The following is a 13,361-nucleotide window of genomic DNA, read 5'->3' as shown; positions in this document are numbered from 1 at the left end:
ATGTTCTACAGAAAAAGGAGAAAGTTCATTGTTTATAAATGCCATTAAAATTTTGAAGGGGCTTTGAAAAAAAAAAATTATTTAAAAAAATTTTGCATGCTATTTTGCCCAGGTCATTAATTATAAGTAAAAAAAAAAAAAGTTTGTTTAGTTTGTTGTTTGTTAGTTTGTAGTTTGATAGTTGATAGTGTTAAGTTAATCAAAAAATTAGAATTTTAAAAATTAATATAATTGCGAAAAAATAAGGTTATTTGACTTGTAATTAATGACTTGGGCAGAATAGCCTACTAAACTTTTTTAAAAGAATTGGATGCGAAGTGTTAATTTATATGTAAGATTCTACTGAGGCCGAAACCTTGAACTTTTAAACAAATGATATATATGTATAAAATAAAATTTTGATAAGTTTTTTATTATTGCATTATATTATTATATAATAAGTAAATATGGTCTAAGCTTGTTTCAAATGATTTTTGATTAATATTATAAAACAAAAATTATCTATGTATACAGGGTATCTGTTCAACCTATCTTCACATACTTTTGTATATTTTTTAAAGTTCGCACATTGCATATTAAATATTATGGGAACAGCGAAAATATACGATTTATTTGTGTAATAAACGATGCGTAAAAATATTCGATAAAAGACCTGTCGTTGATATTTTTATTATTCGTCCATTTTTTATATATCATAGTAATGGCCCGGATTTTTTTTTTGTATAATAATCCTTGAAGTTACTCCAGTTATATTTGTCTGTTTGTAACAAAAGGAATGTTTTGGAAACTACCCACCTTAAAATAAACACTTAAATTTGGGATGAACACATATCAATAAATTACTAATAAATCCTTTATAAATATGTAAAAATAGATCTATGGAACTTTTCTCAAAACCTCAAATTTAAACAGCAAAATTATTCCTTAAAAATAATAATAATTAAACCACTTTGGGAATGAAAAATCTGTAAGTAGTTTTACAATTTAAAGGGGGGGGGATACACAGATCTTTTTTGCAGCCTATGACAAAGAGAGAGTATCTGAGAGAGAGAGATCTTTGTCAAGATGTCACCTGCTATTTGGCAATCCTCTACCCTCTTCGAGCTCCAGATTGGTGACGAAGACATCCTCCGAAGTGCCCTCCAGTTCTAATAATATCCAACGGGTGCTCCAGATCGGCATGTCAAAACAAAGAGGAACCTCCCCCCTCAAAGGAGGAGAGGGGTTACACCTCAGACTCGAAGGCGAGCTCCCGAGCAGTTTGTAGCCAGACCTCACAGCCACTGTAACGCCATGTCTCGCCCCATCTGGCAGGTAACTTAGCACATAAGGCCTATAAACATTCTTTTGGTAGGATTCGGTTCTGTTTGGAGTTCCTTCTGGCATATTTATTTGCTCTAGGATCTGGTCTGTTTATAGATGAGAGCGAGGGTTTGGTATTCGGATAAACAAGCGATCGGATTTGTTAGCATTCCCATTTCCTTGAGAAAATACGAGACATGAAGGAGCCGAATAAACGCTTTAGAAATAGCATAAAATTATCATTTAATTAAAAACAAGGTTTCTTACAATTGACTTTACAGGTATTTTGCCCTATCATTGAGATTATTAGTATATCTAAAAATAGTTTAAAATATTTTATAACAATAATTTTAATATTTCTTTGTGCCTAAAATGAAAATGAATATTTTTTTATATAGACATTTTTCTTTAAATCGGTATATTTCTATAACCCTGGTGATAGAGAAAATAATAAAAACCGAAACTTGGTTTTGTATAAAAAAATAATCACATAATTTATAAGGAAGCAGTAATTTCTAAAAACAACTTTATATATACAATTTTGTTTTATAAGATTCTTTACTTCATACTGCAACTATATAATTTTTTCAACTTCTGAATTTGTCTAATTTTAAGATTATTTGTTGGTTATTATGTTAATATAATTGAAAAGTTTGTTATTATTCTAATATTATTTGTTATTTTAGGTAAACAATATACTTAATAATTTTTTTATTTATTTATACCTTAATTTATTAGATTTTAAAAATATAATAAATATGAATCGAAATATAAATCAATCATTTTATGTTCTAGTGTTTACATATGGATCGAAACATTATCATAAACATCTCTAATTGCTCCTATTTTATTTTTTTAAATATTTTTATTCACAATTTAATTAACTATATTATTTTATTACGATCTCCAATGTTATATTTAGAACATTATATGTGGTTTTCTATAAAGACAAACTAAAAAAAAATATTAATTAGAAAAATGATGTTTCATCAACTATAAAAAAATAGTGAAATTATTAAAATAATAAAATAGGACTTAAAAAAGCATAATAGTAAAGCTCCGAATTTCTAAATTAAAAACAATCAATTAAGTTTTAATCAAATTCTTGTAGCATTAGTTTTATTATTTTATTTTTTTAGTACGATTATAGCATCAATATAGGATTCAAACCCGAGTCCTTGGAGTTCATAGTACAGTGCCTTACTACTGAGCTAATCACTCCCATTCAATTATATATTCACTACAATCATTCTAAAAAAACTTACATTTTCAATATATTCATTTATTTTTAAAATATTTTTTTTATTTATACCTAAACCTTCTCGACTTCAAATGACTGATAAATACAATTTTAAATTATACTAGTTATTGTTAAAAAATAAATAAAAAATGATCGTCAATATTTGTAAAAAGAGTGCATTCAATAAATTTGGTAAGTATTTTCGTCTTTTTAATGAAATGGTTACTGATTCTACTTAGAATAACATTGTTAAATACCATTTTAATACTACGAGGTTTTCATATATTAATAGTTATTGTTAATTTTCCTTCTAAAAATATTTTTTCAAACCAGGTAAAGTACAAAATTGAAGCTTAGAAAATTACTGTTTTCAAGCTTCTTACAGAATACCAAAGATACGTAAGTAAACATGTTTGGGTCTATGATAAATATAGAATTTAAAAACATTCATTCCTTAATTTCAAATTAAAATATTTTCTATTTATTTTTTTAAATTAAAACTGCGTGTGATTACTTATTAATTGCACAGAATTATTTGGATCAGTTTCCATTCTGTGTTGATAGTTGGTGTTGATAACTATTTAAAAAAAATTTACGAGATTTAAATAAAAAACTTATCTTCAATGAAACGAAAAAACCGAAATAATTGTTGTTTCCTATATCAAATTTTTATAAAACATTTGTTCTATATAAAAATGTCTTCCCTTTCATTTGATTTTAGCGCATATTCAGATTAAAATCATCCATCTGGATTGTGAATTTTTTTTTTGTTTGTCGACCTAAGTACTCAGAGTGGATAAAAATTACTGAAGCGACTTAAAAAAAATTGGATTTTAAGTAAATAATGGGACCTTTAAGAATTGTTGAGTAAAAGTTCATGGACAAAAGTTTTTTTAAAAATATTTCGCCTTATAAAATTGAATTTGAATTCTTGTATATGGTTGAATTAAATTCTACGTCTAAAATAACATACTAAATTGTACTTTTTTTATTTAAAGTCAAATTTTCTGTAAGGCGGGGAAGTTTGTCATACCTTTGCATTTACATGTATATAAGCATATAATTATAAAGTCGATTATTACTAAATTCTTTATTTTTTTTATTTATTTATGATTATATAAACATAAAGTTTCAATTATCTATGATCTCTAAATATGATTATTTATAAAATAATATTAATGTAAGCTTGTATAAAACTCCTGATTTTAAATATTTATTATATGAACCATTTATTTTGAAAGTGTTGTAAGTCCATTTAAAAAAAACAAAAAAAAAAACGACTTAGCTACCTTAATAGTCACATTTTTAATATTTCCATTCCGAAACAAATTGTTACTTATATATTACAATAATTAAGATTTTGAAAATTAATAACACAAAAATTTTATGGTTAGTGAAGAGGTGAAAAATATTATTTTGAAAGTGGTATAAGCCCCATTGTAAGAGTTTTAAATGAACATGAAAAATATAATGCATTAAAATGTTATGAAATTACAGCTTTATGTTTAATTATCAAAGTAGCCATTAAATTATCAATGCGCTATGAATTTTTTATAAATAATTTAATTTCAAATTTCATTTTCAACAGAGTAATGAAAAGTGACTTGCGAGTATTTTTAGTAATTCATACATTTATCTTTAATAAGGAGTGTTTATTTTATATTTTACTGGCAATATTATACTGGAAAATACCAATTTTAAAAAACTAAAGAAATGACAATGAAAGAGTAAACATTAATTATATTTAATGTATGTTGGATGACATTTTTGAGAAGCTTTCCTTATTATCTACAAAACGAAAATGAATGAGAAAGCACCATTCAAAAACATAGGATTTACTACTGCAACTTTCATCATATCAGATTTGCAAAACTATATAAAAAAACAGACCACTAACAAATCTGAAATGTAATGAATTAATGATGAATATACCACATTATATACTACTTGCACACTATAGTTGATAATTAAGAAAATAATATTAATGTTAATGTAAAAATTATTTAACAAAGTAAAAATTTTTTTTTAATTTGAAATAAAAGTGTATAGATTTACTTTTATTCTAAGGGAAATTTAATTTTCCTGTGGACTTGTGCTTTAAAAAGAACTGAAAACATCATTTTGTTGATTTTAAAAGTGACGTAAGTCCATTCGTACCCATCAAAAATATATTATCTCTTAAATAACATTACTTAAACCTATGGGGATAATAGGTTTGACACTGTTACCTATATTTTTGGAAATTTAATCCAATGAAAACCCTTCAATATTTCAATTCGAACATAAATGGACTTACCCCACTTTTAAAATAAACGAATCCCGTAAAAATAACAGATAATGTTATATTTACACATATTCATATGTAGATTTATAGTTTTATAAATCACGAAATAGATTTTCTGTTATTATTCTTATCTATAAACTTCGTTATTACTCTTCTATTTATTATTTCAACGAAAGTAATGTTTACGTAACGCCTTAGAATAAAAAATAAATTTAAATTTTTTGTAAAACTTTTTCGATGCTGAAGCGTAAATTAATCTCCTACTAGTTTTTTTTTTTTACCTCCTACTAGTTTAATTTTTTAAAAGGATATTTGATAATGCTAAAAAAAAGAATAGGTCCATTAATGTAGACATTTTTCATGTTTTAAGGTTTTTTATTTTGCAAAACGCCTCTAGATTTTTAATGAATGTAGCTGTCTGAATCAGTTATAAAATGGGCCAGAAAATCAGAGGGAATGAGTCAACCCCTAAGCTCATCTATTTTAAGAAAGAGAAAACCGAAATAGAATATACCAATAGCTTAGTTTTTAAAAAAAACAAAAAACAAAGATGAGTTGAAACGTTATTCTCTGCCTTCGGAAAATAAAAATATTGCTTCTCCTTTGTTATTTTCTAGTTAATGGTCACTTGGAGAGGATATGAATAGATTTTTATTACAATATACGTCTACAAACTTTCTATAAATAGATAAAGAGATGTATTTTTATTTTTCAAACATAATAGAATTTCTAATTTCTTTATTACTTGGTGGTTATTAATTCTTGTAATCATAATATCATATATAAAATGATATATATCACGATGTATAGTAGTTAATGATATTAAGAAATATTTTATAAAACGAAAGTCTTTTTGGATATCGAAACAGCCTTCGACGCAGTATGGCAACAAACCAATAAAAATTTCCATTATTTCTAATTACAGTGCTCCATAGCTATTTACGAAATAAATCCAATTCATTCCAAAACAGATAATTATGTTCTAACCTGAATGAATCAGTGCCTCTACAATATTTTTGGATTACAAAATTGACTCTGCTACCATGATTACTTTATGTGTTACCCATTCCCAAAATGCTTTTCTGAAAATGCATGATATGTTATATACTACTCGAGGGTCAGTGTTAAGACCAATTTTATTAATATATTATCCGCATATTTAAAAAAAATTGATCTGACTTTTTAGTAGTATTGTTAATTGTTTAAATGAACTTTATTGTTTATTACGTTTTTCTAAAATTCAGGTTTAAAATATGTAAAAATTATTTGTAAATATTTAGTATTTGAGATAATTTGTATGATCTCATATATGATATCTAGGGAGTACTTGGGAAAGTAATATAAGTCAGACAATGACAATAGGTTAAGTATTTTATATATATAACTTGTTGATATCTCCATGGTTTTGTCTCCAAAACATTTATATTTAAGAGTAGATCAAAGGAACTACCAATATCTATGGAGGGCGATAAAAGTATTATAACACGGAATTTTGAAATGTTCTCAGCAGAAGCTCTTTTTCTTAGTTATTCACTAGAGTTGCTTTATATAATTATTCACTTAATAGCCAATCATGTTAGTACTTAAAGATATGTCTGGCCATGAACTAGTTGTCGCCTTGACATGGATCTTTTAAGGGAACGTTCTAAAAATATGCAAGGGTTTTATCTCTTGTTGAGTCACCTAGTTACTGGAATAGAGCGGTGATTCCTATGTTTACCACTCGCTCTGGTTAACTGACTGATTCCTAAAGTTAGGAACGAATAAACCTAAAGTGAAACCCAAGAAATCAGGCGCGGTTCCAAGGGAGCACCATATCAGTTCTCAGAGGCACCATAGGAAAAATAAATAGATTAGAGATGAATTCATAGTTTTCAGGGTTCTGTACTCTTTCACCTTAAATGATATTAGAACTCAGCAAATGTAAACATTCCGGCACTCCCCTCCCGCTATAACCAAGGCGGGCCTCGCTAGGTCTAGATACATTACAGTAAGAAATATATCACAATAATTTTATTTATTAAGATTTTGAGTTGAAAAAACTTCCATTTAGAATATTATCACTATTCCATATTTATCGTACGACGTTCCGGGTTTCCCCATATTCGTGTCCTAACATTTCTTGAATTATAACAATTAATTTAACATTATGAACAATTTTTCATGTATACAATTAAAACTTTATAATCAATTTTACCTCATTTCGTTAAGAGCATCTATTTATTTTAGAAATATTGTCTTACAATCACATTGGTTGAAATTTAAAACAAAACAGTGTTTAAAGAATGTCGTTCACTACTGATGCATTCGTCTGTCCCTTTAGCACAAATCAATGTAAAGTTATACTAGACATTATCTTTTTGGACTTATCAATATGCCTGTGTGCTGTTTTTCTACCTTCTCATTATTATGTCTGTATTTAATAAACCTTGATATTCACTTTTACTAAATATTTTGTTTCTTAATTATTTTTAACACTAATCTCCATCTGTAAACTATTAATCCCAACCATTCAATGAATCAGGCCCAATACCAGAGAGGGGGAAGTGGAGGAAGGGCAAAATCCACAGCCCCTGGGCAAGGTGCCCACTAAGTTAAAGAAATTGAAAAGTAAAATAATAAACTCTTGTTGTCATAATGAAGTAGTAAGTTTTATTGCAATAATAAACCTTAATCCATATTGTATTAATATTAATTAATTATATTGTATTAATATGGAATCTGAAAAAGAAAAAGGAAAAAAGTCATATTTTAATGTTGTACACTACTAATGTTTGTAATAATTATTGTATACTTTTATAGGCCTGTTTGTTGTTAGATTACAAATATCGTCTAATTAGACTAAAATAAGTATGCTGTGTAACTAACAACCCAATGAAGTTGGGCAGCACAGCTTTATATTTATATTTTAATAAAGTTTTTCCTCTTATTGACAAAAATAAAACACATTAAACATTGATTAGGATGGGGTGTACTGGCTTATTTTGCCCCAGTCCCAGACTCAGCAGATAGAAGCTCTGTAATGAAATGTATATTAGATATATCAACAATGCCACATTAATATTGTACTGTTTTTTACTGGATAGAATTGATTTTTAAAAACAGAATGCAAGACTACCTATTTCCTTGGTTCAGTAATAAGTAATTTATGAGTTCCACTGGAGTGCAACAAATAAAATGATTTACTCATATATACATATATTTTTATTGAACACTTTTTTTTATTAATTTTCAGTATTTTGGGTGTGGTTCTCCTTAATACAGCTTTGAATTTAACCACATGTTTTCACAGACATTTGGCAAATAATGTTGGTCACATCCCTATATACTAGAAAACATTTCAACGAAATAAAAACAAAATTTTATAGAACTATTGAAATATTTATTAATTAATTAAATATGTGTCACGTGAAAACAATTATATATAGTTATATTTAATTAAAATTTTAATCATTGTAATGTTCACTTAACAGAAAACTCCATCCTATTTTATCCGATTACTCAATCGATAAAATAGACTATTCACATGCCTAAGAAAATGCCAAGCCGTATAACCTTCGAGTTGAATACAGTCTCATATTGACCTACTTATTTTTATTGTTACTTATACTCCATAAAGGTAAATTTTTTTATTTAACCTTTCACCCTAGATGAAATTATAAATTAGTATCACATGATTTTGTTATAAACATTATATTCCTTGGATATTATTATAATTTTTATATTACAAATACAGAAGAATCTCGCTTATTGACTGTAAAGAAATAAATAACACTAAGCTGTATAAAATAAAACAAAAGAACAGTCTTTTTAACATCTAATAAAAACTTAAATTCAATTAGTTATTATTTTGAACTGGCATAATAAATTTAGTAATATTAGTTAAATATTAATTAATAATATTAACATAAAAAATTATAATTAATGTTTAATAATACTAAATAATATAATGTTAATATTATTTAATATATTTAACTGATATATTAAGGTGTTGCATTTTGATTTTTGATGTTTATGTTTTATGCTTTCTGGAAAAACCAGTTCTTCCACTTGAGAATGGATTAAAGTCAAAAAACCATCAACGGTGATGTTTTGACCATTTCTAGTATGAATGTTTAATACATTGTAACCTAAGTTTAAAATTAAGCATAGATGGCAAATCTTAATTATTGGAAATATTAAATTTAATCTCTCCCTTTGAACAAAAAAATATGGATATATATATAAGGGAAAAACTGTACATTTTTATTTAGCAAGTTATAATTTAATGATGCTAAATTCTTACTTTGCTTAGCATATAGTTATATTAATTACTCCCCGAGAATAAGTCAGTATTAATTAACAGTTATGTAAAAATTAGTATAAGTTATATTTTCTTTCTTTATTATTATTTATTTATTTATTATTTTTTTTACTATTTCGTTTGTGTTTACCAGATTGTATGAAACTTGTCTTGTACTGGAAGGTTGAATACAGAATTATTAGAAAAAATAGTCATTACTGATCTCTACAGCTAGTACATATATATAGACAATAAATATGAAGTCAAGAATGTTTATGTTATGTTAAGATAATATGACTCATAATTTTTATACTAATCAAAATAGGATTGTGAGTACACATATATTTAATTTTAAGATTGTTAAAACATGCTGTTTTCTTTTTTTTTATACTCTATTTTTATTTAGCTTAGCCAATATATGGTGTCAACATTTAGAAAAAATAAAACATAAAATTGTTATTTAATTTTATGTATTTCTAATTTTCATATTCCATTGCAGCGTTCTGATTTTACCATAAGTTAAATTTTAATTTTTAACCTTAAGAAGAGCAAAGTTTATGTATATTTATCTAAAGCAGAGGTTCCAGGTTGATAATTATAGCAACAGTTAAGTTTGTAGTTTTTTTCACAAGCAGATAGTTGATATCACTGCCATCTATTCAGCAAACCCTGATAGTGGAACAGCAAAAGTTAGGTTACAAGATCATAGTGGTTGTGATAGCTATTGCTTTATTACTTTCACTGTGGAACCTCTGCTTTACTCTAGACTCACTTTTTATGGGATTCTTTCCTGATAACATTAATACATTAGTATATATAATCAATTAAATATTAATTATATATTAATTCTTATATATTATAAGTAGACTTGCTAATCTGAACCTCGGTAATTCAGACCATTCCATAATCCAAACCACCCTTTAAAAAAAGAGATTTAATTTTATATATGTAGTACATATATACAAGCATCCAAGAAAATCATATTATCAATACCTTACATGCTGTTGCTTAATCTTGTTAACATACCATATCTTTTTATTGAAAATAAAATCAAACTATGCATTAAAATTCGGAACTGTGTTTCCTTATCGGTGGATATTAACCTTTTTATTAAATTTATCTTCAGTGTATTCAAAAATTTTCAATGTAGTTTATTTTTTTGTCTTTGTTTGAATTTTAAATTTTATTGCTGAAACATAGATCATAGTCCTTAAAAAAGATTATTTCAAGCTCTTAACAAATGAAAATTTCAGATTAATTCAGAAGAAAATAGTTAAACAAAAAAATATCTGAACAATGATTAACTATTCTAAAAATATGTTTTTATAAATACATCGTAATTTTCGTTTTTGGAATTGATTTTTTATTTATGAATTGACCTTTTTTTCCATTTGGTAATCTGAGTTTTTTGCTAATCCGAATCCTTTTGGTTTTAATTAGTTTGGATAAGCGAGAGTACACTATAGTATAAATATTTTTAAGTTCAGGAGCCAGCTGATTAAACCTTCAAAAAAATTCAAGATTTCATTTATATTATGAAATTTATCTTGCAAACATATTACACTTTGTCTCTTTTTAACTATGTTCATAATAGTTACAATATCTAAACCATTGTTATAAATTGAGCCAGATATTAAAGTCTCAAAACATTCCTGGCTATAAACTTGTTAGTTAATAGTTTAAACTTTATTGTTGTCTTTAACAATAAATGCATATTTTTTAAAGTAAAATGTTAAATTACTACTTTTTTAAAATTGTATTGAGAATTTAATTTATAGTTATTTAATTTCAAAATTCACTCATATGCATTTTTACATTTAATTTGTTAAATGCAATATTTTACCTTGAAGTTACCTGTTTGTGACTCATCAGGTAAATTAAGGTTTAGGAGCAGAAAGATGACCATAGATGGAAACTAATACATTGCCTGGTATTGACCTGAATCTGGTTCCTGGTAATTCAATCATATTTGGGAGAACATTCCTTTGATCTTTATTTTCTGTTATTACTTATCCTTTCATTAAAAAAAAATCTATTAATTTCAAAATATTTTCAATATCAATATTGTTTGTTGTAATTTAATTCGTTTTTCTTGAAAAACAATTTGATTACATATAATAAAATCAATTTATAGATTGCAGATCTACATTAATTTTTTTGATGTGCATACTTTTATGGATATATACATTAAAAAATATTTCTTTATTATATTTAATATAATCTTATGATATTATCTTATAATATAATATTATAATCTTTAAACCTATCATCCCACCTTAAGATCAAAAATAATGTTTTTTAAAATAAGCATCTCTACAATTGTATACAATCAAATAATTTTATTTCTAATAGAAAAACCAAATAAAAAAAAACAGTCAAATAAATTAATTAAGTATTTATATACTTTTGTTTACTTATTTATTTTGTCTAAATATTATTGGGAGAGTTTAAATGAAATAATTAGTTTAATTTGGTAAAAGGTTATTAAATGTTTAAAAAATTGTGATTCACTCAATAATGCTGGGAAAAATTAGGTAAGTAACCAAATTATGTTAAAATATTTATTTATTTGTTTAATAGTATTTTTTTCCATTAGAAATGAAATCATTTGATTGTATATAATTGTGGAGATTCTTATTTTAAAAAAGTATTAAATTCTAGAGACTGAAGTTGGACGTAGAGTGTATCTGAAAGGTTATAGAAAATAAATAAATATTTAATATAAATAAAAATAAGAACTATTGTTTTTTAATTTTTTCCTGAAGGCAGTACAAGAGGTTTAAAAAATTCTGTGCAATAGTGAAGATCAGATGATGAAACAAATTGATATCACAATATAATCATTATAATATTAAGTATAACTTTAAATACCACTTTTTTTTTTAATATAAGAAGTATATTTCTTTGTACATTTATATTTAATAATTCATAAGTTATATTTATAAGGGTTGGATTCAAATGTATCGGTATCAATAATAGTAGGCAATATTTGATTTCCAAATTTAATAATAGAGACTAAAATATGGTAGACCTTATATTAAATGATTAAGTCATAAATATTTTAATTGTATTTAATTTTTAATTAAGTAATACTTGTATAATTAAGTAGGCTCTGTCTTGATAATCATATTCCTTCTAGATATATGCAAACTAGACATCATGCAGAACACCTCTTGTACTAACTTTTTGAATTTGGAATATACTTAGTCACACACATTGACACTGTCAGTAATAGAAAGTTTCCTAGGACTTTATGATAAACAATTTTAAACTCATTATGTAATTTTCTCATCATTATCAGGAAAACAACAGTACACCAGTTTTCAGAGAACCAGGACCTCTACTTCCAATGTGTGTGGATTCCCTGACTCATACTCAACTAATTTTATTCCACACTATTAAAAGAAAATGTTTAAAAATCATTTTGTAGGATAATACTTCAAGTTTCTAAAACAAAGCTTCCGATGTTAGTAAATTATGTAAATCATATGTTAGACCTATGAGTTACAGGGATCATCAGAACTAAAAACATAATATCATGTAAGTCCTAACCAGAGATACCACATCCCACATCAGTACAAAAAGGTTTAACCAATACAGTAAATAACTCTCAAACAGTTCAACATATAACAGGCATGTAATAGTATGTATTGAACATATGCAGAGCAAAATTATGAAATTGAGACATTATATTCAGCTTAGTTATTTATGCAACTCTTTTCTTTCAGTAAATATTGAACTGTTTTGAAGTGATGTAGACTGATGATGTGGTTGATCTGTATTTATGTGATCTTTTGTTTTTATTTCTAAGGGTGTCTGAATTAGAGAAAAACATAGATTGGTTAATTATTTAATGCAATTTGAGATGCTTAAGGCTTTGTATGGGAATCTTCTGATAATATCCAATATAATTGTTATTAAACTTTTTTTTTATAATTTGAAATAAAATAATACACATATAGGTCAGTCGATCTACTCACAATGCCAGTTTTCATTTTATAATTTTACAATTATCTTGTAATTCAAAACTACAAATTTTAAATTTATGTACAAATAAATTTTATATATTTTAAAACTTTCATTTTAGTTTAACCTGCACCATTACACCCCATGAAGGGCCCTGACCCTTGGGTTCAATACTTTGTAAGCAAATACTGTTTCTTGAACAATTGTTATGTGAAGAGGTGATTTGTTAATGATCATGCTGAACTGCCCCCGTTTTTTCTCACTTTACTCATGGCTACAGCAACAGA

At 25.8% G+C, this 13,361-nt stretch overlaps 1 protein-coding gene across 1 annotated transcript in view; it reads left to right on the top strand.

Annotated features, from left to right (window-relative positions):
* The first annotated feature begins 1,194 nt into the window (after positions 1-1,194).
* LOC106684901 (muscle-specific protein 20) overlaps positions 1,195-13,361 on the top strand; it is a 52,036-nt gene continuing 39,869 nt past the window's right edge. Inside the window, exon 1 of the mRNA XM_014427228.3 lies at positions 1,195-1,314. Within this exon, the coding sequence (XP_014282714.1) occupies positions 1,294-1,314 (21 nt within the window). The 5' untranslated portion in view covers positions 1,195-1,293. The remainder of the gene's footprint in view (positions 1,315-13,361) is intronic.

This window comes from Halyomorpha halys, unplaced genomic scaffold, assembly GCF_000696795.3.
Source record: "Halyomorpha halys isolate HHAL.00 unplaced genomic scaffold, Hhal_1.1 Scaffold627.1, whole genome shotgun sequence".
Classification (NCBI taxonomy): domain Eukaryota; kingdom Metazoa; phylum Arthropoda; class Insecta; order Hemiptera; family Pentatomidae; genus Halyomorpha; species Halyomorpha halys.
The sequence above is the reverse complement of the archived record's forward strand: the minus strand, read 5'-3'. Positions and strand labels throughout refer to the sequence as shown.